At 41.3% G+C, this 23265-nt stretch overlaps 1 protein-coding gene across 2 annotated transcripts; it reads left to right on the forward strand.

The window, feature by feature from the left end:
• Nucleotides 1-6845: 6845 nt before the first annotated feature.
• Nucleotides 6846-22654, forward strand: GIF (gastric intrinsic factor). Of its 2 annotated transcripts, none has more exons than XM_025357186.1 (9): nucleotides 6846-6986; nucleotides 8314-8490; nucleotides 9224-9337; nucleotides 9783-9923; nucleotides 11445-11626; nucleotides 15025-15202; nucleotides 16365-16566; nucleotides 20418-20536; nucleotides 22382-22654. In XM_025357186.1, exons 1-9 carry the CDS (start codon nucleotides 6908-6910, stop codon nucleotides 22441-22443), a joined length of 1254 nt encoding a protein of 417 aa, XP_025212971.1. In that variant the 5' UTR covers nucleotides 6846-6907; the 3' UTR covers nucleotides 22444-22654. The 2 variants fall into 2 exon arrangements, with proteins under 2 accessions (XP_025212971.1, XP_025212972.1); XM_025357187.1 differs by having other exon boundaries at nucleotides 6862-7116.
• The last annotated feature ends 611 nt before the right edge of the window (nucleotides 22655-23265 follow it).

Consider the following 23265-nt stretch of genomic DNA (forward strand, 5'->3'; position numbering starts at 1 on the left):
GTTTGAGAAACAGTCTCATCCTCTGCCTCCAGCTGTCTCCCTTGGATCCCACTTGTTCTTCTTTCACGTTTGTTTTCCCTTTATTTCCCCATAAAATCACCCCAATATTCATATCATCAAATACACATGCAAAAAAGTCACTTCCAATGTTCATTTCCACAGAATTCACTTTTTTCCTTTTTTTATTTTTCTAATCAATTTTTGTCATGCTAAGAAGTCACATCTTAAAGGAAAAAAGCTGAATCATATCAAGGCAGCACGAGCTTGTACTTATACTGAGTACTGGGGCTACATGCAGTACAGTCAGAAACCAGAAGGACATTTCAGATGCCAAAGGGCAAAAGGTACTTTATGTAAAGTGTAAAGTAACCCATTTAAAGTAATTTCCTGCAAATAAAAACCACAATGAGACACCATGCCACACCAGTCACAATGGTTACTATTAAAAAGTCAGAAAATGCAGACTGGATTAAGAAAACGTGGCACATATACACCATGGAATACCATGCAGCCATAAAAAAGGATGAGTTTGTGTCCTTTGTAGGGACATGGATGCAGCTGGAAACCATCATTCTCAGCAAACTATCGCAAGAACAGAAAACCAAATACCACATGTTCTCACTCATAGGTGGGAATTGAACAATGAGAACACTTGGACACAGGAAGGGGAGCATCACACACCGGGTCCTATTGTGAGGAGGGGGGAGGGGGGAGGGATAGCATTAGGAGACATACCTAATGTAAATGACGAGTTAATGGGTGCAGCACACCAACATGGCTCATGTATACATATGTAACAAATCTGCACGTTGTGCACATGTACCCTAGAACTTAAAGTATAATAAAAAATAAAAATTTTAAAAAATTTTTAAAAAAAGAAATTAGAAGAAAAAAAAGTCAGAAAATGCTGGCGAGGTTACGGAGAAAAAGAAACACATATGCTGTTGGTAGGAGTGTAAATTAGTTCAACCACTGGGGAAAGCAGTGTGGAGATTGCTCAAAGAGCTAAAAACAGAACTACCATTCAACCCAGCAATCTCATTACTGGGTATATACCCAAAGGAACAGAAATCATTCTACATCTAAATCTAATATAAACCGTGTGTGTGTGCATTGCAGCACTATTCACAATAGCAAAAATATGGAATCAACCTAAATGTCCATCGATGATTGATTTTTAAAGAAAATACAGTACATATACACTATGGAATACTATGCAGTCATAAAAAATGAGATCATATCCTTTGCAGGAACATGGATGGAGCCAGAGGACATTATCCTTAGCAAACTAACACAGGAATAGAAAATCAAATACTGCATATTCTCTCTTATAAGTGGGAAATAAATGATGAGAACACATGGATACATAGAGGGGAACAACACACACTGGGGTCTATGAGAGGGTGGAGGGTGGGGAGAGTGAGAGGATCAGGAAAAATAACTAATGGGTACTAGGCTTAATGCCTGGGTGATGAAATAATCTGTAAAACAAACCGCCATGTCATGGGCTTATCTATATAACAAACCTGAACATGTATACCTGAACTTAAAGTAAAAGTTTAAAATAAAGTACTTTTTAAAAGAAAAATGCCTTCAGGTAGAATTAGTTGAATTATTACTATTTTTGTTTTTTTTTGAGATGTGGTTTTGCTCTTGTTGCCCAGGCTGGAGTGCAATAGTGTGGTCTCGGCTCACCACAACCTCCACCTTCTGGGTTCAAGTGATTCTCCTGCCTCAGCCTCCTGAGTAGCTGGGATTACATGCACCACCATGCCCAGCTAATTTTGTATTTTTAGAAGAGACAGGTTTCTCCATGTTGGCCAGGCTGGTCTCGAACTCTTAACCTCAGGTGATCCACCCGCCTTGGCCTCCCAAAGTGCTAGGATTACAGGCGTGAGCCACCGCACCCGGCCAGTTGAATTACTTTAACAATGTCTTCCTTATTACTCCGGTGTTTCTTCATGATTATCCTAGCTTCCTCTCCTCCATCACTGACACTGCTTCACAGTCAGATTGAACCCTCTTCCAACAAACTGCTTTCTGCTATTGATACTCAGTGCTCAGGTTCAACTCTGCCCTGGTCTTCATTACCTAGGTGTAATACATGACCCTCATGAATGAACAGAAATGGATTCTATTCCTTGGGTCTGTGTCTTATCTTTAAAGCTAAGTTGGAAAATATATACACTTACCGTGTACCCACAAAAATTAAAAAACATAATAATAATAATAATAATAATAAAGCTAAGTTAGAGAAGCTGGGAGGCATGTTACCCTTCCAGGATCCCTGGTGCTGTTAGTGGTCAGATCTGTTTGTAGCCTATACAAGCTATGTGAAATTGAAGGATACTGGTTTAAGGTAAGAAACATGCAAAATGTCAGAATTGGTATTACTGTCCATAAATAGCACGACTAGCCTTTATTTCTAACAGAGACTGCTGAGTTTCTCTCAGCCAGAGGTCTTAAAGTATAATGTAGTAATATTGCTGTCTGATATAAATGCCTTTAATCTCAGAAGCAGACATGAAATAACACTCCCTTAGGTTTCCACTAACATTGGCCCGTGAAACCTAGTTCTGAGGACAGGCACGGTGGCTCATGCCTGTAATCCCAGCACTTTGGGAGGCCAAGGCGAGCCGATCACCTGAGGTTAAGAGTTTGAGACCAGCCTGGCTAATATGGTGAAACCCCGTCTCTACTAAAAATACAAAAATTAGCCGGCCATGGTGGCAGGCAATTGTAATCCCAGCTATTCAGGAGGCTGAGGCAGGAGAATCACTTGAACCCGGGAGGCGGAGGTTGCAGTGAGCTGAGATCACACCATTGTACCCCAGCCTGGGCAACAGAGCCAGACTCCATCTCAGAAAAAAATAAAAATAAAAGTAAGAAATCTAACTGGCCACATTTGCCTTACAAGAAGCTCCTACAGCTTGAGAGTATTACAAAACCTGAACTGAGTCTGAAGAGAGAAACTTCCTTTTGCTGCCACAGCAAAGAATAATCACCACATATAAACCTTACTCATGTCCAAGGAGAGTCTAGGTGCTTTGATACCAAAATATTAGGCACAGGAGAAACAAGGAAATAAGTGAAATCCCAGTCAATAGTTAACCAAGGACTGTCAAAATGTCCCTGTTAAGAAATGTATGGCCGGTGTGGTTCCTGTTCTGGGAATCATTTACTAACTGCAACAATGGTGTCATGATCAGTCTTGCAGCAGCCCTGGTTGTAAATGGTAATTTATAATACAAGGAAGTGAGTGGTTAAAGGGCTGGCAGGCCAAGGGTGTGTGGATCATCTCAGGAGGATCAGGAGCAGGCTCTGGAACCCAAAGTCAGCACTATACTGGACTCATAATCCTGCATTAGATTCTTATTGTTGCTGCAACAGATTACCACAAATTTTGTTACTTAAGACAAATGTATCATCTCACAGTTCTGGAGGCCAGAGTCTCACCGGGCTAAAATCAAGGTATGGAAAGAGCTGTGCTCCTAGAGGTGGCACCAGTAAAGCAAGTTCTTTCCCTACTTCGGGTCACAAAGAAGGAACATGCAATTGGACAAACGCAATCAGGCTGTATTCACCAGTCAGGGAATGGAGAAGGGGAGCTCTCGCTCTAAAGGCACCTTCTCCTTAAGCAATGGGAAGCAGGGGAATTTTCAAGAGTTAGACACAGGGCAGGGAGGTATGTAAGCAGGCCGAGGGTGGAGTTCCAAACACACAGGCGCAGTCCCCAGGCATACTTCTTCATAACCTCCCGTGTACACAAAATGGCAGCAATTCTCTTTTAAGGGATAAGAATCTAGTATTATAATGATATGTTAATGATCTAAAAGTAACTAGGGGTTACTGGTCCTGGTTTGCACCAGTCTTGTGCAGGTCTTATCTTCCACTGGTATTTGGCAAGGGATCATGGAGCTCCTGCAGCATCCTGGGCGATCTGGAACTCTTTAAGCAGTGGCCCCTATAGATAAAAAGGCTAAGGGGAAACAACCGTTTAAGAAAATAAGGAGCCTTCCCAGCTATTTCCTTAGGGCTGCTCTAGTAACAGAGCTTGTAAAGAAGAATCCGTTTCCTTGCCTTTTCCAGCTTCTGGAGGCTGCCCATGTTGCATGGCTCATGGCCCCTGTCCACCTTCACAGCCAGCAATTGCATCATTCTGACTTCTGCCTCCAACATCACATTTGCTTTTCTGACTCTAATGCTCTTGCCCTCCTCTGCCACTAACAAGGACCTCTGTGATGACACTGGGCCCAACCAGATGATCCAAGCTAATCTTCCTCTCTTAAAGTCAGCTCATTAGCCACCTTAATTCCATGTGCATCTTTAATTCTTCCTGGCCATATAACCCACGTAACATGTTCACAGGTTCCAGGGATTAGGGCATGGGCATTTGGTGGTGTCCGGGCAGTGGCATTATTCTGCCTCCTACTCCTTTACACAGCATGCAAGGCTCTCCACCAAGTAGATGCAAACTGTCTTTCCAGCCTTGTCTTCCACCATATACCATGTATTGGATATATATTGCTACATAACAAGTTACTCTAAAACTTAGGGGCCTAAGACAACTTTATTATCCCACAGTTTCCATGGGTCAAGAATCCAGGGAGGGTTTACCTGGGTCCTCTGGCTTAGGAGGGTCTCTCCCAGGGCTGCAATCAAGATGTCAGCTGGAGATTAATAACAAAAAGGACTGAATAAAGCAATTATGTCAATTGTAAAAAAAAATAAAAATAAAAAGATGTCAGCTGGGGCTGCCTTCATCGCAAAGCTCACTGGGGAAGGATTCTTTCCTCCCTGGACATCGGCGGGAGGCTGCTTTCAGGGGCCATACGTGGGCTTCTCCATAAGGCAGCTCACACTTGGCAGCTGCCTTCATGAGAACAGGAAGGGCCAGAGAGAGAAGGCAAGCAAGAGGGAAATCGGTCGTTCACAAACACATCCCATCACCTTTGCCGCATTATATTCATTATAATAGAATGTGGCCCCAGGCCAGCCCACACTCTAGGGAAGAGGACTACACAAAGCATGAATACCAGGAGGTGAACACAGGGGACATGTTAGAAGTTGTCCAGCATACCCCAATACGTACCTCATCTCACAAAACTCACCATGTTTCCCAAGGGGGAATAAAACTGCTTTATTACCCACGTCTTACATTTGCTCATTAATTCACTCATTCAAAAAATATTTTGTTTCTGCTGTGAGCTAGTTTGTGTTGTAAGGGCTAAGGACAGAGCAGTGAGCCAGAGACAAAGCCCCTCCCTCGTGGAGCAGACATTCTAGTAGGGAGATAAACAAACGATAAACAACCACACACATAGTGCGACAGCGGGCGATGAGTTACAGCAGGCGAGGGGCATGATGGGTGTCAGTGGAGGGGAGGATGCAGGATCTTATGTAGGATGTCCTGAGAAGGCCTCTCTAAAAGCTTAGCTCTGAGCAGAGACATGAAGGATGTAAGGAAGCCACCACGAGGCTATTTAAAAGAAGAGGGGGCCGGGCACGGTGGCTCAAGCCTGTAATCCCAGCACTTTGGGAGGCCGAGACGGGCGGATCACGAGGTCAGGAGATCAAGACCATCCTGGCTAACACGGTGAAACCCCGTCTCTACTGAAAAATACAAAAAACTAGCCGGGCGAGGTGGCGGGCGCCTGTAGTCCCAGCTACTCGGGAGGCTGAGGCAGGAGAATGGCGTGAACCCGGGAGGCGGAGCTTGCAGTGAGCTGAGATGGCGCCACTGCACTCCAGCCTGGGTGACAGAGCGAGACTCCGTCTCAAGCCTAAAAAAAAAAAAAAAAAAGAAGAGGGGTCCTGGGCTGAGGGGACACCACGTGCAAAGGTAGCTGATGTGTTCAAGGGACACAAGAAGTTCTGTGTGATGGGAGCAGTGTGAGCAAAGGAGAAAACGCCTGGAGCTGAGGTCAGAAAGGAAACCAGAAGCCAGATCTTCTACCGCCTTGTAGGTCATGACAAGGGCTTTGACTTTTATGCTAAGATGGGCGCCACTGCAGAATTTCCCCCTTAAAATGAGCTACTTTACATCCAGGGGAAAAAAAAAAAAAAGGCTCCTTTCTTTATAATTTCAAGATATTATTTTCAGTTCCCTCTTATAAAGAAGTATAATTTGCATTATAATATAGCTACACATCTGAAATATGTATACTTAATGGATCTCACATTTTCTAATTACTTACTTTAAAAGATAATATCTGAAAGCTTTGAGTGTTTGAGACGGCTCTTATCTCCAGATAAGGAAAGAGAACTCAAACAAAACCATTTCTGGGAAACCGAGGTCCATTTCTTCCCTAAAGTCAAACAACTTCAAAGAGTCTAGGCTAGAATCCAGGTCCAGGTAGACATCATTAATTTCATAAAGCCAGATGTCACCTGGCAGATGCCTGCCTGAGAGCCTAAAAGGGCGTGTTGTAAAGCAGGTGCCCAGGATCATAAAATGAGCTGATGTCTATAAATGACCTAAATCCCAGTAAAGTAGTTACTAAAAAGCAGCCTGATGACTGATTGGATACAATAAGGGCTAGAAGAAGTCTTGTTGATACTAGCACATTATCCAAACTTCCTGATGTCTGACCCAGGACTTTGGTAAAGGACATTTTCTCAACACTGCCTTCACTGCATACCCAACCCCAGGTTTCTCATATGACTGTGTAACCTAGAAGTCACCTTCAGACACCTTGGAGGGTCTATAGTCGGTAAACTTAGATAAGCTGATGAAAATTTACTTACTTGTATCAGGAAAGGAGAGGTCAGCACAGGGGCAGTTAGGAGAGGCTGGGTTGGGGAGCAGATTATTTAACAAAGGGAAGCACATATAAGAGAAGGTAAAGAAATATTCCACTCGCAAATCGCAGTACCTGTGGATGACAGACGTGGACAGGAGAATGAGATGGCCTGGTTTGCCCTCTACCTCCTGAGCCTTCTCTGGGCTACAGCTGGGACTAGTACCCAGTCCCGGAGTTCATGCTGTGAGTATGATGTTTTTCCAAGGAGGTCAGGGAAGCAGTTGCCCTGGGGAGGGGCTGTGACCTCTGACACTGAGCTCTGCTGAGGAGAAAGTGGTTGAAAATAGCAATCACTATAGGAATTCCAAAATGGGTAAGTCCAAGTGTGATTGTGTGCTGTTCATCTTTCCTGACTTAATAGCATAAGTTCTTTGAGAGGCAAGTCTATACGTTTTTGATTAAGAGAGATGGGGCCAGGTACAGTGGCTCACACCTGTAATCCCAGCACTTTGGGAGACTGAGGCAGGAGGATTGCTTGAGCCCAAGAGTTCAAGACAAGCCTGGGCAACATGGTGAGACTCAATCTCTACCAAAAAAAAAAAAAAAAATCTTAAAAAAAAATTAGCTGGGCATAGTAGCATGCACCTGTGGTCCCAACTACTCAGAAAGCTGAGGTAGGAGAATTGCTTAAGCCAAGGAGGTTGAGGCTACAGTGAGCTATGATCACACCACTGCACTCCAGCCTAGATGACACAGCAACACCCTGTCTCAAAAAATAAATAAATAAAAATAATAGAGATGAAAGTACTACTGCAGGAATAATGGTTGATGGTACAAAGACAGACATTCAGTGGCTATTGTGACCAGACACCACTACATACTAGTAAGAGATTTTGGTACTCAGTAAGGATAAATTATATTCCAAATATTTAATATTCTTCATGAAAGAGTGAGGAAAAAAACGAATGCAAGGAAATCAGTGATTTCCAGGAAAGTGATAGAAACTATGAGAAATGTCATGAGCCATATTGCTTGAAGTTACTAAATTTAAAAATCACTTTCTTAAGGATATGGATTATTTGAGAAGATGGAGAAACTAATTGTCCTCAAAAGTAAAATCTCACCATTTTCTCCATTTCTCTTTAGTCACTTAGGATACCAGTGCTAACCAAGTATTCGCTTAAAAGGCACCAAAGACGGCCAGGCGAGGTGGTTCACGCCTGTAATCCCAGCACTTTGGGAGGCCAAGAAGGGTGGATTACCTGAGGTCAGAAGTTTGAGACCACCCTGGTCAACATGGTGAAACCCTGTCTCTACTAAAAATACAAAAATTAGCCAGGCATGATGGTGCGCACCTGTAATCCCAGCTACTCGGGAAGCTGAGGCAGGAGAAACACTTGAATCTGGGAGGTGGAGGTTGCAGTGAGCCGAGATCACACCATTGCACTCTAGCCTGGGCGACAAGAGAGAAACTGTCTAAAAAAAAAAAAAAAGCATCAAAGACACAGGAATAATGTTTTTGAGAAGGAATGAGGGTTAGAAGGTGAGTAAATGGCTTTCCTCTTCTCAGCGGTTCCCTCAGCCCAGGAGCCCTTGGTCAATGGCATACAAGTACTCATGGAGAACTCGGTGACTTCATCAGCCTACCCAAACCCCAGCATCCTGATTGCCATGAATCTGGCTGGAGCCTACAATTTGAAGGCCCAGAAACTCCTGACTTACCAGCTCATGTCCAGCGACACCAATGGTGAGACATCTGAGCCGCTCGCACTCTCCCTGAATCTCACACATCACACCACCTCCAGATCCCAACTCAGTGTCCTTCCCACCCCACTGCGGCCTCTGATTGTACATAAACCACCCAAACACCTTTCCCTACATACCTGGAAGGTACCTGGAAAGAAACACATGTGAAGTCAGAGCATTCATGGAGGAGGTCAGTAAAGCAGAGAGAGCTCTGGACTAGATGTCGAAAGAGCAGCCTTCCAGTTCCAGCTCTGCCACTTCATAACTCTGGGATCTGAGACAAGTCACTGGATATTGCTCAGCCTCACCTTCCAGATGATTCTAATAGCAATAACCCTACTACTGCTAATGGCAATGATAATAATGATAAAATCTGTTCTGCCTATCTCCCAGGAGTTGCGTGGAGGCTCAAGGTAGATAAATTTTAAATTATTTTGTAACTGCAAATTTCTGTATATAAATCTAGATGAGTATTTTGCTGCTTTTCCAATCAAACACCAGGGATTCTCAAATAGCAAATACTAGAGTCATCAAGTTACACAGAGGCCACTATATTAAATATTCCCTTATGTATTCTTCCATATTTTTTTCTTTGGAAAGACAGATCAAAAAACTGCTCGTATTATTAAAAAGGCAAAATGCTCTGGATAAAAAGCAGAGACCTCATCACTGGCTCCTGGAGAGCTGTCCCCTGAGGATGCCTCGGTCTAACTGTTGTGTTCTCTTCTCTGCAGATCTAACCATTGGGCAGCTTGGCCTCACCATCATGGCCCTCACCTCCTCCTGCCGAGACCCTGGGGATAAAGTATCCATTCTACAAAGACAAATGGAGAATTGGGCACCTTCCAGTAAGACCTCACTGGAAGGGAGAAGAAAGTCAGGCACATGGTTTTTCCCAAGAACTTTAAACCCAGACAGGAAAAGGGTGGGGGTGAAGAGAAAGGAAAGTTAGGGAAGAGACACAATGTATCCTTCACTCTGGTCCTTCTGATAATCACACAATGGAAAGATTCATTTCCAATCCAAAATGAACTAGAAAAGGTCATGATCCCAAGGACACAAGCTTGTTGAGTCATCACCTGTCTGAAGACAGAGTCATCCCTTTTATTCTTTGCAGATGCCTGATGACATTCTTTTGATAAACACTGTAGTTGCTCTTTGCCTATGCTGTGTCTCTCTTTGGGGGCAGGTTTTCTAGCAATTTCCTCTTCAAAGGCTTGGCTTTTCCTTGTTTGCAAATGTCCTCATTGTGTTGAGTGTGAGTCTGATGAAGGTTCTCTGTCCCTTTTGGAGGCCCCAATGCTGAAGCATCAGCCTTCTATGGGCCCAGTCTAGCGATCTTGGCACTGTGCCAGAAGAACTCTGAGGCGACCTTGCCAATAGCCGTCCGCTTTGCCAAGACCTTGCTGGCCAACTCCTCTCCCTTCAATGTAGGTGAGTAGGTCACCAGTACCCTGAGCTGGGAACATCAGAGGCATTGTGCACTGAATGGTGGAGCTGGCACAGGGAAGTGGAAAAGGAGAGCATTCCATGGAGGAGGAGCTAAGGACGTGAATGTGCCTGTGGATGGGAGATACTTACCAGAAGTTTGTTGGGCAGGTGAATTGAGGAGTACATGAAGGAAGGCAAGGGAGCATTATGTAGAAACAAGGACACTAGCTAATACTTGATATGTCTGGCAGCTACAGAATCTCCGCTGGGAACAATAGTCATGTCATTCAAGTCAGAAGTTCTTCCCAAATTAAATACTAATGTCTTGCTTCACTTCTCCTCTGCATCTCCTCTTTAATCACTACTGATGCTCTCACACTCCATTCTTTTCGATGCTTCTCCTCAGTACATGCAAATATCCTCTCTCCATTAAACAGCTACTCTCGGAACCCTAACTCACGATGTTTCCCTTCATGGAAACTTGGGGACCACCTTGCGTCTTTCTTCTGCAAGCATATGGCTGCTTGTGAGTAGACGCTTTTCCCTCTACGACATCATGTCCTCCTTCTGTCTCCTTCTATGGATAATGATCCTTCTCTGTGGGGGCCACTGTCATAGCCCGCATTCATGGTCACCTCTTCTCCTCTGCCAACTCTCTAAGCAATAGTATTGTCTCAGGTTTTCACTCCCTTACACGCACCCCATCAGCAGCCTCTCTTGTTTCAGTTCCTGTCAGACAAACAGGTGAACCATTGCTCTAGGATCCTCCCTGGGGGTCAAGAACAGACTGGTCTCCCTTTCACATCCGGGACCTCACACATTTCTGGGGCATCTCTGCCTCCAAAAGTATGGACTTATTTCCTTCTGGTTGTCAATAACACTATCATCCTTAATGAAGTTATGCAACTTCCAAATGGAGATTAAGGTGAGGAGGGGAAGATCAATGAAATAAAAGATGATATCTGGCAAGTCTTTTATTTCTTCTAGTCTTGCCATCCCAGAACTTGCTCATTTGTTCCACGTGTTTATTGCATGCAAACAAGAAAAAGTCCCTTTGTGGGATGCTTTGGTGGATGCAAAATTCCCACCATCTAAGAGTTCACAGAGCACAGTAACAAAATATAGAAATAAAAGAGAGCATCAAGATTGTAAAAGAGATATATAAACAACAAATGCTAAAGGAGTTTAAAACAGAGACTGCATCTGTCTTTTCTGGCACAAGAGCTGTATGATTGAACGTACTGCCTGTCTATATTAATTATAAGCACGAGCTGTTGAGTTGTATGGATCTGGGTTAAGATCTTGGCCTTGTACTTACTGACTGTGTGGCCTTGGGCAATTAATTTTTCTGAGCCTCTATTTTTTGTCTCTTAAAGGGAGATGATTACAGGTACTATTTCACAGGTTGTTCTGAGGAGCAAATGAAATCATGGAGCCAGAATACAATAAGCACACAATAAATGCTAGCTGTTCATATTGCTGTGATGGTGACTATGGTGATCTTATCCCCTCTGTGATTCACAGACACAGGAGCAATGGCAACGTTGGCTCTGACCTGCATGTACAACAAGATCCCTGTAGGTTCAGAGGAAGGTTACAGAGCCCTGTTTGGTCAGGTACTAAAGGCTATTGTGGAGAATATCAGTACGAAGATCAAAGATAATGGTATCATTGGAGACATCTATAGTACTGGCCTCGCCATGCAGGTAAACATGTGCTGGATGTTCTTGGTTGGGTTCCTGCCAATAAGCCTGGATTGCAGAATCAAGAAGCCAGGCTTCTACTAACATCTCTGTGAAAATCCAGCTAGTATGACCTGAGATATATTCTCTGTGGTACCTGGGCCTCAGTTTCTCTACCGGTAAAATGCAGGTAAGTGTTAATTCCTCCCTACCTCTTATGTTAAGTGTGAAAACAAATCTATATGAACTCATTTCTCTTCCTTGGGGAAAAAAATGAAACAAATAAATCAAGAAATATATTAATTTATTAGTAGTAATGATCAGTTTTTTGTAATAATTATAGACTATTGCAATTTTGATGTATAAATAATAAGAATATTAAAGCATGCACTCTAAAAATATAGAATTTTCTGATGCAGTCTTACCAGCCAAGTGTTCTTTTTAAGTGTTTTTTTATTTTTTTTATTTTTTTATTTTTATTTTCATTTTTATTTTTTATTTTATTTTATTTTATTTTTTTGAGAAGGAGTCTCGCACTGTCACCCAGGCTGGAGTACAGTGGCGTGATCTCGGCTCACTGCAAGCTCCACCTCCCGGGTTCACGCCATTCTCCTGCCTCAGCCTCCTGAGTAGCTGGGACTATAGGCGCCCGCCACCACGCCTGGCTAATTTTTTGTATTTTTAGTAGAGACAGGGTTTCACCGTGTTAACCAGGATGGTCTCGATCTCCTGACCTCGTGATCTGCTCGCCTCAGCCTCCCAAAGTGCTGGGATTACAGGCGTGAGCCACCGCGCCCGGCCCAGTGTTTTACCTTGATCTAAAAATAGCAAGTTTATACTCAAAGTGATTAAGGAAAATAACCTAACATTGACCCAGCCTCACAAAAACCCATAGTAAATGGTAAAGCAGATCTATCTGGCAGCCAAGTCCATACTCAATTCTATGCTTTAATAGCATATACATTCCCAGGCTTGGATTCTGTAAGATGTTCTTAGTGTTAATAGTTCCAAATCCAACAACCCACCCTACCCTAGTTGATTAGGGCAGCAGCCTCTACAGAAGACAGATGCACCAACGATAGTGGGCAGAAGTAACCAACTCGAATCAAAAACTAGCGGCCATCTGTGGCTGAATCCTCTAACCCCAACCAAGAACTCTGAGCTCCAATGTCTCAAAATGTCCTATGGGGATTAATAGGACTAGGGACTCTTCCACTCAGAAAGCCCAGGAAAGGCAGAATCATGGCATGATGATGCCAGCCCTAAACCTAACACAGTTGTGGACTATTAGAAAGAAATTGTCTCCTGGGGAAAACAACAGAGACTAGTATTGAGATTTCATACATTAAAAATTAGAAAAGGATATAAGCAACCTAAGAATTGGTTCATGTTAAACCTAAGAGCAAAAACAAAATTTGCACTTCAAAGGACCACGTATAGAAGTGACTAATTAAAATAAAGCTCACTTATATGTCACGGTCAAGGAGACTTTGTCATAGAACAAAAAACCCTGTTTTTTCCATGGCTGAATTTTACAAGAGCATTTCTAGTGCTCTGGTCTAGAAGCTTTTTGGAAAGGAAAAGGCAGTCTGGAAGAGATATAAAAGATGGTTTGGGGATTTGTGTGTGTATGTGTGTGACTCACTAAAAATAACCTTGCTTCAATTTAGCACCAGACGGGGAAGTGTTTACTTTTGCTAACTTGGTTTGTGAATTCTGTTTGGATTTTATCACTTGCTAAGTACACTCTGATAAGCTGGACCTGGGAATTAAAGCTTTTCCTATCAAAAGGCAGGACCGTGTATATATCCAAATACCACAAGCCATGTGGATTTCTTATCAGAATATATAATCTTGGCCGGGCGCGGTGGCTCAAGCCTGTAATCCCAGCACTTTGGGAGGCCGAGACGGGCGGATCACGAGGTCAGGAGATCGAGACCATCCTGGCTAACACGGTGAAACCCCGTCTCTACTAAAAATACAAAAACTTAGCCGGGCGTGGCGGCGGGCGCCTGTAGTCCCAGCTACCCGGGAGGCTGAGGCAGGAGAATGGCGTGAACCCGGGAGGCGGAGCTTGCAGTGAGCTGAGATCACGCCACTGCACTCCAGCCTGGGTGACAGAGCAAGACTCCGTCTCAAAAAAAAAAAAAAAAAAAAAAAGAATATATAATCTTTCCCTACGCTTTTTACTGCCTCTATCTGGAGTTTACTTAGGCATCCAGAAATCTGAAATCAATAGGTGTCTAATATATAACATTTTCCTAATCTAAAATATTCTGTCATCAACAATCTCAGCCTATTCACATGCTCTGGTGGCCATAATCAGCACCGTAAAGGAAGGGAGGTGGGAATGACAGCTTCCACATCACACATCACGAAATGCTTTTATATATTAGCCCCTTGGAACCTCAAAGGACTCCCCCAAATTATTATTTCTATTTTATTCATGTGATAGATAATGCAGCAAAACAGGCAAATGGCTGAATGGCTTGGTGTATTACTCAAGACTCATTTTGCAAGCAGCAGAAACCCAAATCCTTTTAGCTCAAGAAAAAAAAAAAAAAAATGAGGATTTACTATTCACATACACTGGGAAGTCTAGGGCTGAATTAGGTGGTTTCAGGAATAACCAGAATAAAGGGCTCAAATCATGATATTAGGGGCCACTCTTTTGTCATCATCCAGCCCTGATTTTCCTCATTCTTTCCTGCTTCAGGGCTTCTTTAAAGTGACTGAGAAAGATGGTCACCAGCAGCTTACTGTTTACTTGCGTGGTTCCAGTTGAATAATCTTAGCAGAGGGGAAAAAAAAAAAATCATTCGGTCTCCCAACGTCTGTATGTCAGGGAATGACTCTGATTAGTACATGTGTCCACCAATCACTGTCATCAAGGGGATGGTGCACCACCATCAGCCCAGCCCCGGTCATGAGTCCGTCCTGGGCCAGGGTTGTGGAGCCTCTGACAGTCCTGACACAAGCACAAAGTGAGGGGAAAGTCCACCAAAGAGGGCACATGACAACATAAAACAAGGGGTCTACTCCATTTATGTGGCTAGATTGTCCTAGACTAAAGCTCCCTCTGGAACCCAGCTTGTCCTAGACTAAAGCTCCCTCTGGAGCCCAGCTCTCACCCTCACTCTACATTCAAGAATCGTTCGTAAATATGACTGTCTAATAGTGTTCCCTGGATCTGATCATTGAACAGTTCTGTGTCTGCTGTCTGACAGACACTGTGCTAAGTGGTGGGGACATAGCATTGAAGACAAATGTGTTCCAAACCTTACATAGCACTGCCTTTGCATTCTGGGTGACTACGTGATCACAATGATTAGTGATCAAGTTTATCTATTAAGACATGTAAGAGCCAACTCTCAGCTATGCCTAATTCCCCTTTCTTTCTCTCTTTCTCTCTTCCTTCCCAGGCTCTCTCTGTAACACCTCAGCCACCTAAAAAGGAATGGAACTGCAAGAAGACTATGGATATGATACTCGATGAGATTAAGCAGGGGAAATTCCACAACCCCATGTCCATTGCTCAAATCCTCCCTTCCCTGAAAGGAAAGACATACCTAGATGTGCCCCAGGTCACTTGTAGCCCTGGTAAGACATCCACCTCTTCTTATGTCATAAAGCAGCAGCGTATGCCAGAAATGACATGCGGATCAATGTTAAGTGGCATATAGGCTTGTAATGTCCATTATTTCCATGTGGACAGACCTCATCTGACTCCCAGTCCTTAAGAGTGTGTGCTAGCACACAGACATACCTTCTTGCACTCAGAACTCTGCCCCATATCTACTTCATTCGGCATATATTTATGCAGCTCCTACTATGTGCAAAGCATTTTGTGGGATACTAGAGGCAGGGGAAGCTCCAGGGTCCCAAATATCAAATAACATATAGCTTCATTTATTCCTTTGACACATGTACCATCAAACACTATGCATATCTTATCATATCTGCCTTTCGCAAAGTCAGAAGGCATGTGTAAACAAAAACTACAATATTTGGAACAACCAAGTAAGTATGAAATAGAGGTTAAAGCCCCATGCAGTGCAAATGCAAACAAGAAAAATCGTGACCAGTTATTGATTTTGTTTGGGTGGCTTCAGAGAAGAACAGAATTCATGTTTAAGTTGAGCCTTAAAGATCTAACTATGAAAGCTCGATGCATGCCACACACCAATGAGATGGAGTGGAAACCTAGCATGCCACCTTTTAATTAAAAACATCTTTATTTTATCCGTTTATGCATACAATTGAAAGACACTTAAAATTCAAACATTACAGAAATATGCATTTAGAAAGTGGAGGTCTTGCATAAAAACCTTACCACTCCAGAGATTACTAGTGTTTGATATGGATTCCTCGAACTCTTTTTTTTTAATAAAATGACAACATAAAGCATCATTTCTCTTGCATTGCATGAACTTCCTAAGACAAGAAGACATTAATAAGTTTCTTGTCTATCTCAATGCAGAACGTGGAGACAAAATCAAGCAAACTGATCCCAATCCTACCAAACACTACCACACTCACTCAACCCCTTAGGTTGCTTCCCAGTGATGTCCCAACCTTAGCAAGGTGGCCATGGAGTTTTTGCCGGAACTCCATGCTAGTGGTCCAACTACTTTGTTAAATGGTATGAAACTCACTACTTTCTTGAAACGTCTTCTGGGACGAGTTGCCAATAACAGAGATTTTAAACCTATAACACAAACCCCATAACTTTTCACAAATGTGGCCTCTTTGCCCTTCACAGATCATGAGGTACAACCAACTCTACCCAGTCAACCTGGCCCTGGCCCCACCTCCGCATCTAACATCACTGTCATATACACCATAAATAACCAGCTGAGGGGGGTTGAGCTGCTCTTCAATGAGACCATCAATGTGAGTGTGAAAAGTGGGTCAGTGTTACTTGTTGTCCTAGAAGAAGCACAGCGCAAAAATCCTATGTTCAAGTGAGTGTTACAAGTGTCATTCATCATTCTCTTCAGGCCTGATCTGAATTCCCATTTTTTCTCCATCCTCTGTTTTCTTAATTTTTTTTCCTTTTGGTAACAGATTTTTATTTAATAACCCCTTGAGCAGCTTACAATCTAATAAATAGATAAGGCTCTCATGAAAACTTAAATCACACAAGTCAATGTATGATGAAGTTTTAAAAACAAAAATTCAGAGGAGATTCAAAAGTCCGTTGCAGAGTAGAACAGGCGAAAGAGACTTTGTAGCTTTGAACCACAAAGAATAGGTACTATTTAGGAAGATATGGGAAGAGGTAAGTCCAGGAAAAGAAATGGCCAGAACAGGCTGGGCTCAGTGGCACATGCCTGTAATCCCAGCTACTCGGGAGGCTGAGGCAAGAGAATAGCTTGAACCCGGGAGGTGGAGGTTGCGGTGAGCCAAGATCACGCCACTGCACTCCAGCCTGGACAACAAGAGCAAAACTCTGTCTGAAAACAAAAAAGGAAAGGAAGAGAACGGGAGGGGAGAGGAAGGGAGGGGAGGGGAGGGGAGGCCAAACAAAGCATTTGCAATAAGACTGAGCAAGGAATTTGGGGCCAATGAATAGGCCAGGTGGACACACCAGGTTGAGTGACAGTGTAAAAGTCTTGAAATACCAGGTTCAGGAGATTGGACTTTGTTTAGCAAGTTTTTGAGTAAGAAAATCCACTTTGTAAAATGTTGCTTAGGTTGTGAGAATAGGAGACAAGGCTAAAACATAGGACATGACTCCAATAATGGAGCTGTGAAGTGACGATGACTTCCTCTAGGATACATAGACCCACACCAAGGCTCTGTGAGTGATGGGACATAGAGGTCAAGAGAAAGAAGCTTCAAAACTATTGATTAAAGGGTCAAGAAGAAAGAACAACTTTCAAAGAAAGGGATTAAATTCCTTAGATATGTTTAATGGTGGGCATTTGAAATAGGAACATTAGAAGGCTTTTGGAGGTATAGTCCAGGCACAGTGGCTCACGCCTATAATTACAGCACTTTAAGAGGCTGAGGCAGGTGGATCACTTGAGGTTAGGAGTTCGAGACCAGCCTGGCCAACATGGCGAAACCCTGTCTCTACTAAAAATACAAAAATTAGCCAGGCATGGTGGTGTGTGCCTGTGGTCCCAGCTACCCAGGAGGCTGAGACGGGAAAACTGCTTGAGACTGGTAGGTGGAGGTTGCAGTGAGCCGAGATCGTGCCACTGCACTCCAGCCTGGGAGACAGAGTGAGATTCTGTCTCAAAAAAAAAAAAAAAAAGCAAAAAAAGAAAGGAAGGAAAGAAGAAAGGAAGGAAGGAAAGAAGGAAGGAAGGAGAAAGAAAGGCTTTGGAGGTATAGAGGAAGTACTAGGAAAAAAGGTCAGGACAGGGAAAAAAATTGGACAGTCATCTCTTAGAGGTGATGACCAAAGTCAAGAATCCATGTAGTAGGTAGCAGATACATGCACCCAGCAAAACCATAAGACATATTTAGTTATTCTCATTTTACAGATAGAACCCTTAGGCCCAAAGAAGTTAGCAATATTCCTAAGATCACATAACACGTAACTAATAAGAGTTGAGAGTGGAACCCAGGTTGGACTGAATCTGATGCTCATGTTCTTTCCATGCCCCTGTCAGGGTAGGGGAAAATACAGAAATAAATCACAGAAACAAATCACAAAATTAATTAAAAATTAATTAATTTTTAAATTAATTTTCTTAATAATAAGAAAATTAACTTTTAGGGAATATTTATAGTTTGCAAAAAGAGGAAGCAATAAATAAACATGGAGAAGTCTAAGCTATAGGAGGAGAGGAGGAAAATGCCAAGTCATGGAAAGGAAAAAAGCAGATATTTTCAAAGAAAAGATGATCCAAATTCTTCAGGAAGATATCAAGAAGGAACACTGACAAAGGCTAAGGAATTGACAACTGAGTGATACCACGTGACGGTCTATTCCACCTGGTTCTGTTGAGCACATTGTGTCTGCTGCTTACTGCACGACTCCATAACTTCCCTAACTTCCATAGACAGGTCAGGATAAAAATTGCACTACAAAACCATTTAATTTTTTTTTTTTTTTTTTTTTTTTGAGACAGAGTTTTGCTCTTGTCACCCAGGCTGGAGTGTAATGGCGCAATCTCGGCTCACTGCAAACTTCGCCTCCTGGGTTCAAGTGATTCTCCCCTGCCTCAGCCTCCTGAGTAGCTGGGATTATAGGCACCCGCCACCACACTCTGCTAATTTTTGTATTTTTAGTAGAGATGGGGTTTCAGCATGTTGGCCATGCTGGTCTTGAACTCCTGACCTCAGGTGATCCACTCACCTCAGCCTCCCAAAGTGCTAGAATTATTGGCATAAGCCACTGTGTTTGGCCCAAAAATATTTAATTTTAAAACCCTCTGAATATACTGTACTTTACTTCTCTGAGCTTAGCTTTAATTTTGCCTAATTTTTCTTTTTCTGATTATAAATGTAATAAATACATATAGCAGAAATTTTGAGGGAAAAAGCATAAAAAGGAAAAATCATCTACAGTCCACACACAATATCACAGCTGTTAATATTTTTATAACTTTTGTAGGTGTTTTTCTCCATGCATATTACAAATAGATGTGATCCATCATATACATGGGACAGAGAGATATGTCACGTAAAATTTGTATCTCATATTTTCACTTAACATTATTGCATAAGTAGTTTCCTGTGTTACTGAAAATTATTGACAATTATTTTCATGGCTTCCAAATATTTAATCTTGGATATTCATTCCATGACTCATATAATTATTTACTCATTTGGGGGAATTTACATTTTTAAAATTTGATTATTAATAGGTGTTTTCAAAATCCATTCATTTTCATTTCATTTTATTCTAAGTGAAGTACTTTCACATTCATTAGTCATTTGCATGTTTGCTTTTTTAAAATTTATTTATTTATTTATTTTGAGATCAGGTTATGACACTGGCTAATTTTTGTATTTTTGTTAGAGATGGGGTTTCACCATATTGCCAAGGCTGATCTCGAACTTCTGGGCTCAAGCAGTCTGCCCTCCTCAGTCTCTCAAAGTGCTGGGATTACAGGCATGAGCCACCGCACCTGGCCCATTTTCTTTTGTTTTTACTTAATTTTTATTTTAAGTTTTGGGTACATTTGCAGGTTTGCTACATAGGTAAACTGTGTCATGGGGGTTTGTTGTACAGATTATTTTACCACCCGGGTATTAATTCTACTACCCATTAGTTATTTTCCTGATCCTCTCCCTCCTCCCAACCCGTACCCTCTGATAGGCCCCAGTATGTGTTGTTCACCTCTGTGTATTCATGTGTTCTCATCATTTTGCTCCCACTTATAAGTAAGAACATGCAGTATTTGGTTTTCTGTTCCTGTGTTAGTTTGCTAAGGATAAATGGCCTCCATCCATGTTCATTGCAGCACGATTCACAATAGCAAAGAAATGGAATCAACCTAAATGCCCATCAATAGTAAACTGGTTAAAGCATTTTCTCATTTGATATAATCTGATCACTTTATCAGATAAAATCGTGCTCAAAAGAGAATATCATTTAAAATGTCTGAAGCATTTGTCTGAAGCATTTATCTGAAGCATTTAAAGTGTCTCTATCCTGGCGGGAGGATTGCTTGAGCCCAGGATTTCGAGGCTGCCATGAGCTAGGATCTCACCACTAGCCTGGGTAACAAAGTGACACCTTGTCTCTAAAAACTTAATTAACTAATTAATTAATTGAATGTCTCCATCCCTTCATCTTACCCCTTATTCCCTGACCTAAAGTGAGATGTTAATCATAGACAACTTTTTTTTTAAGATTTGAAACCACTATGACATCTTGGGGCCTTGTCGTCTCTTCTATCAACAATATCGCTGAAAATGTTAATCACAAGACGTACTGGCAGTTCCTTAGTGGCATAACACCTTTGAATGAAGGTGAGGGAAGAAAAGGCATAGGTGTTATCTTCCGTAGTTTGAAGGCTACATTCCTTAATTATTTTTCATTTAATTTATTCATTCATTCATTTAATCAATTGATAATTATGAGATCATATGTGTATATACAATAATCCTATAGACAGTGATTGCTTATATGTATACAAATATCTATTTTATATATATAATCATTAGAGAAAGAGATTAATTCTGTAGGCAGTGGTAATACCTTTTACAGAGAAGGAAAGTAAGTCTTAAGAGACATTAAAGGGTCTTGTACAAGGCATGCATCTAGAACGTAAAAGTGGATAATCAAACCCAGGTTTCCAAAGTCTCTGTAACTCTATTGTACAAATGTGCTTTGCACAATAGTTTCACTCAAAATTCACGCTTCACCTTCTTTTTTACAAAAATCTCCAAAGAGAGGAATGCCTGTATGTGGATGTTGGTGCATGTTTCCCCTGAAAAAATTAGGAGAAAGTGGGAAGAATAAAACTCAGACTTCAGCCAAACCTTAACATTGGTTAAAGCTTTTGCACACATATTGAAATATTCTCCAATTTAAAGAGCACTGGTGTATGGTTTTTGTCTAAGCATGATGTTACCTAGTTAACCTGATGTTAACTGTCACTATGCAGAGACAGATAAAGCCAAACAAAGTCACAGTAGAGCCAAGGTCATAGGTTGGTAAAGATGCTTCATTATCCAATATTACAGTGGGGGAGGTGTTCTTCTTAGAGTCTATCATGTATTTAACAAATCTTGCCAGTCAGAATTTGTGGAATTGCAGCAAAGCACATAATAAAGATCTTGGAGTCACAGAGGACTTGGTTAGAAGCTCCTTCTCTTATTTAATAGCTGCAGTACATTAGTAGTAAATCTGTGAGCCAGTTTGCACAGCTTTAAAATGGAAATTGCACTAATCATTTCTTGGGTTATTGTGAGGATTGGAAATAATATACTTAGAATGATTAAGTACAGTGTTTTGCATGGCATGTATTCAAAAATATTAATCATCATTATTATTAGTTTTCCCATCACCTTCATCTCAAGAAATGTCTGGATCAAAATATCCCACATACCCCATAAATGTACACACCTATTATGTAGCCACAAAAATTTAAAAATTTTTAAATGCTCAAAATTTTTTTAAAAAAAGAAAGTAATTGCCCCAGGAACTTAAATCAGGCATATTCTCATGTCTACCAATTACTTTTCTTCCCTTGGAGAAAGAATGGTAAAGTCCTCTGAGAAACAAAAAGATGCGGGCCTGAAACTGTCATTCTTTCTGTTGCCCGGCTACCTGAAAGGTAACAGATATTGCCATCATCTATCTTTCCTGTCCTGAAAGACAAAAATTCTCAACCCACTGCTCTTTCTTACATCTTACAAAAACTTCAAAAATGAACCTGAGGTTCTCCCTTGAATGCCCTAATTTTGGCCTAAATAAGCCATTTTAGCAATAACCACCATTTATTGCACAATTATTCTGTGTCAGGTACTGTCTCAGGCACCCAGCAGTCATTATTTCTAATTCTGAAAATAACTCTTCAGAGTAAATATTATTAACAAAATCTTGTATGTGAGGAAAAAGAGGCTCGTGCATCTTAAAAGATATACCCAAAGACTTACTCCATTAAATGGTACCAGAGACTGGAAACAAGAACACCCTAAATCTCAATTTCATGTTCTCTCCATAATCAAACTGCCTATTTCTCTCTAGGATGATTTTACTCCTTTAACATATTTAGTGAGTTCACTGCATCTAGCTCACTGCATCCCTTGGGGGATGGAGATGGTTACATGCACCACAGTCACCTCATATTATTCTATGCTTATTTCCAGGGGTTGCTGACTACATACCCTTCAACCACGAGCACATCACAGCCAATTTCACACAGTACTAAGGAAGAGGTGGGTTCAGCTTCTATCAAACATCTTCAAAGGATGGGTGAAATTTTTTCCAGTTCATTTTAAATCTATGCAAAAAAGTGAATGCCTGTGATGCTACCATATTCCTGGTAAAAACATGGAAAACCACTATGTAGAATAAAAATGCAAAGTTCATTGGAGTCTCAACATCTATGACTCATGAAAATAAAATTTTCAGCTTCTCAACACAATGCCTGCCAATCATCGTTTAAACCTCAGGTGGGGGGAAAAGGGAGAGTAGCTGATATTTTTGGATATCATTCTGATTTCTTGATTAATTTAATAGCACACTCCCTATTCCTACAAATGGTATATTTCTTAATGTCGTATTTTCATATTATACCAAGTACTCCTTTTCAAATTGCCTAACGTAAACATGCCCACGTATGTACATACATGTGTACATGAAATGGCCAAACATTTCAACATATAAAACTCCATCAACATATAAAACTCCATCAACATATAAAACTCCCAGATGGCTCAAAAACTTGGTAAATGATTTTATGTCTTAACTCTTTCCTTCCGTTTCCAATTTTTTTGGTTAAATTCATATTTAAAATATATACTTAGATCATTTACATATGTAATGTGCAAATTAACTTATATTCAATATATTATACATAATTTAATATATTATATATTTTATATGATTATCTATAACGGAATATATTTTATGATTATATATAATTTATCATATTATATATTTTATATGATAAATACATATAGATCTTTGAAAAAATTTAAGCTTTCAAAGATAAACATAACTCCAATCTCTGCCGGTAGGAGTCAACACT

This window comes from Theropithecus gelada, chromosome 14, assembly GCF_003255815.1.
Source record: "Theropithecus gelada isolate Dixy chromosome 14, Tgel_1.0, whole genome shotgun sequence".
In the NCBI taxonomy this organism is placed as follows: Eukaryota; Metazoa; Chordata; class Mammalia; order Primates; family Cercopithecidae; genus Theropithecus; species Theropithecus gelada.

Excerpts from the sequence above, each read along its gene's own strand:
- GIF (XM_025357186.1), top strand. The coding sequence starts at position 6,908 with ATGGCCTGGTTTGCCCTCTACCTCCTGAGCCTTCTCTGGGCTACAGCT. Across the intron at positions 9,338-9,782 it reads GGAGAATTGGGCACCTTCCA|GCCCCAATGCTGAAGCATCA; the intron begins GTAAGACCTCAC and ends TCCCTTTTGGAG. Across the intron at positions 15,203-16,364 it reads CCAGGTCACTTGTAGCCCTG|ATCATGAGGTACAACCAACT; the intron begins GTAAGACATCCA and ends TGCCCTTCACAG.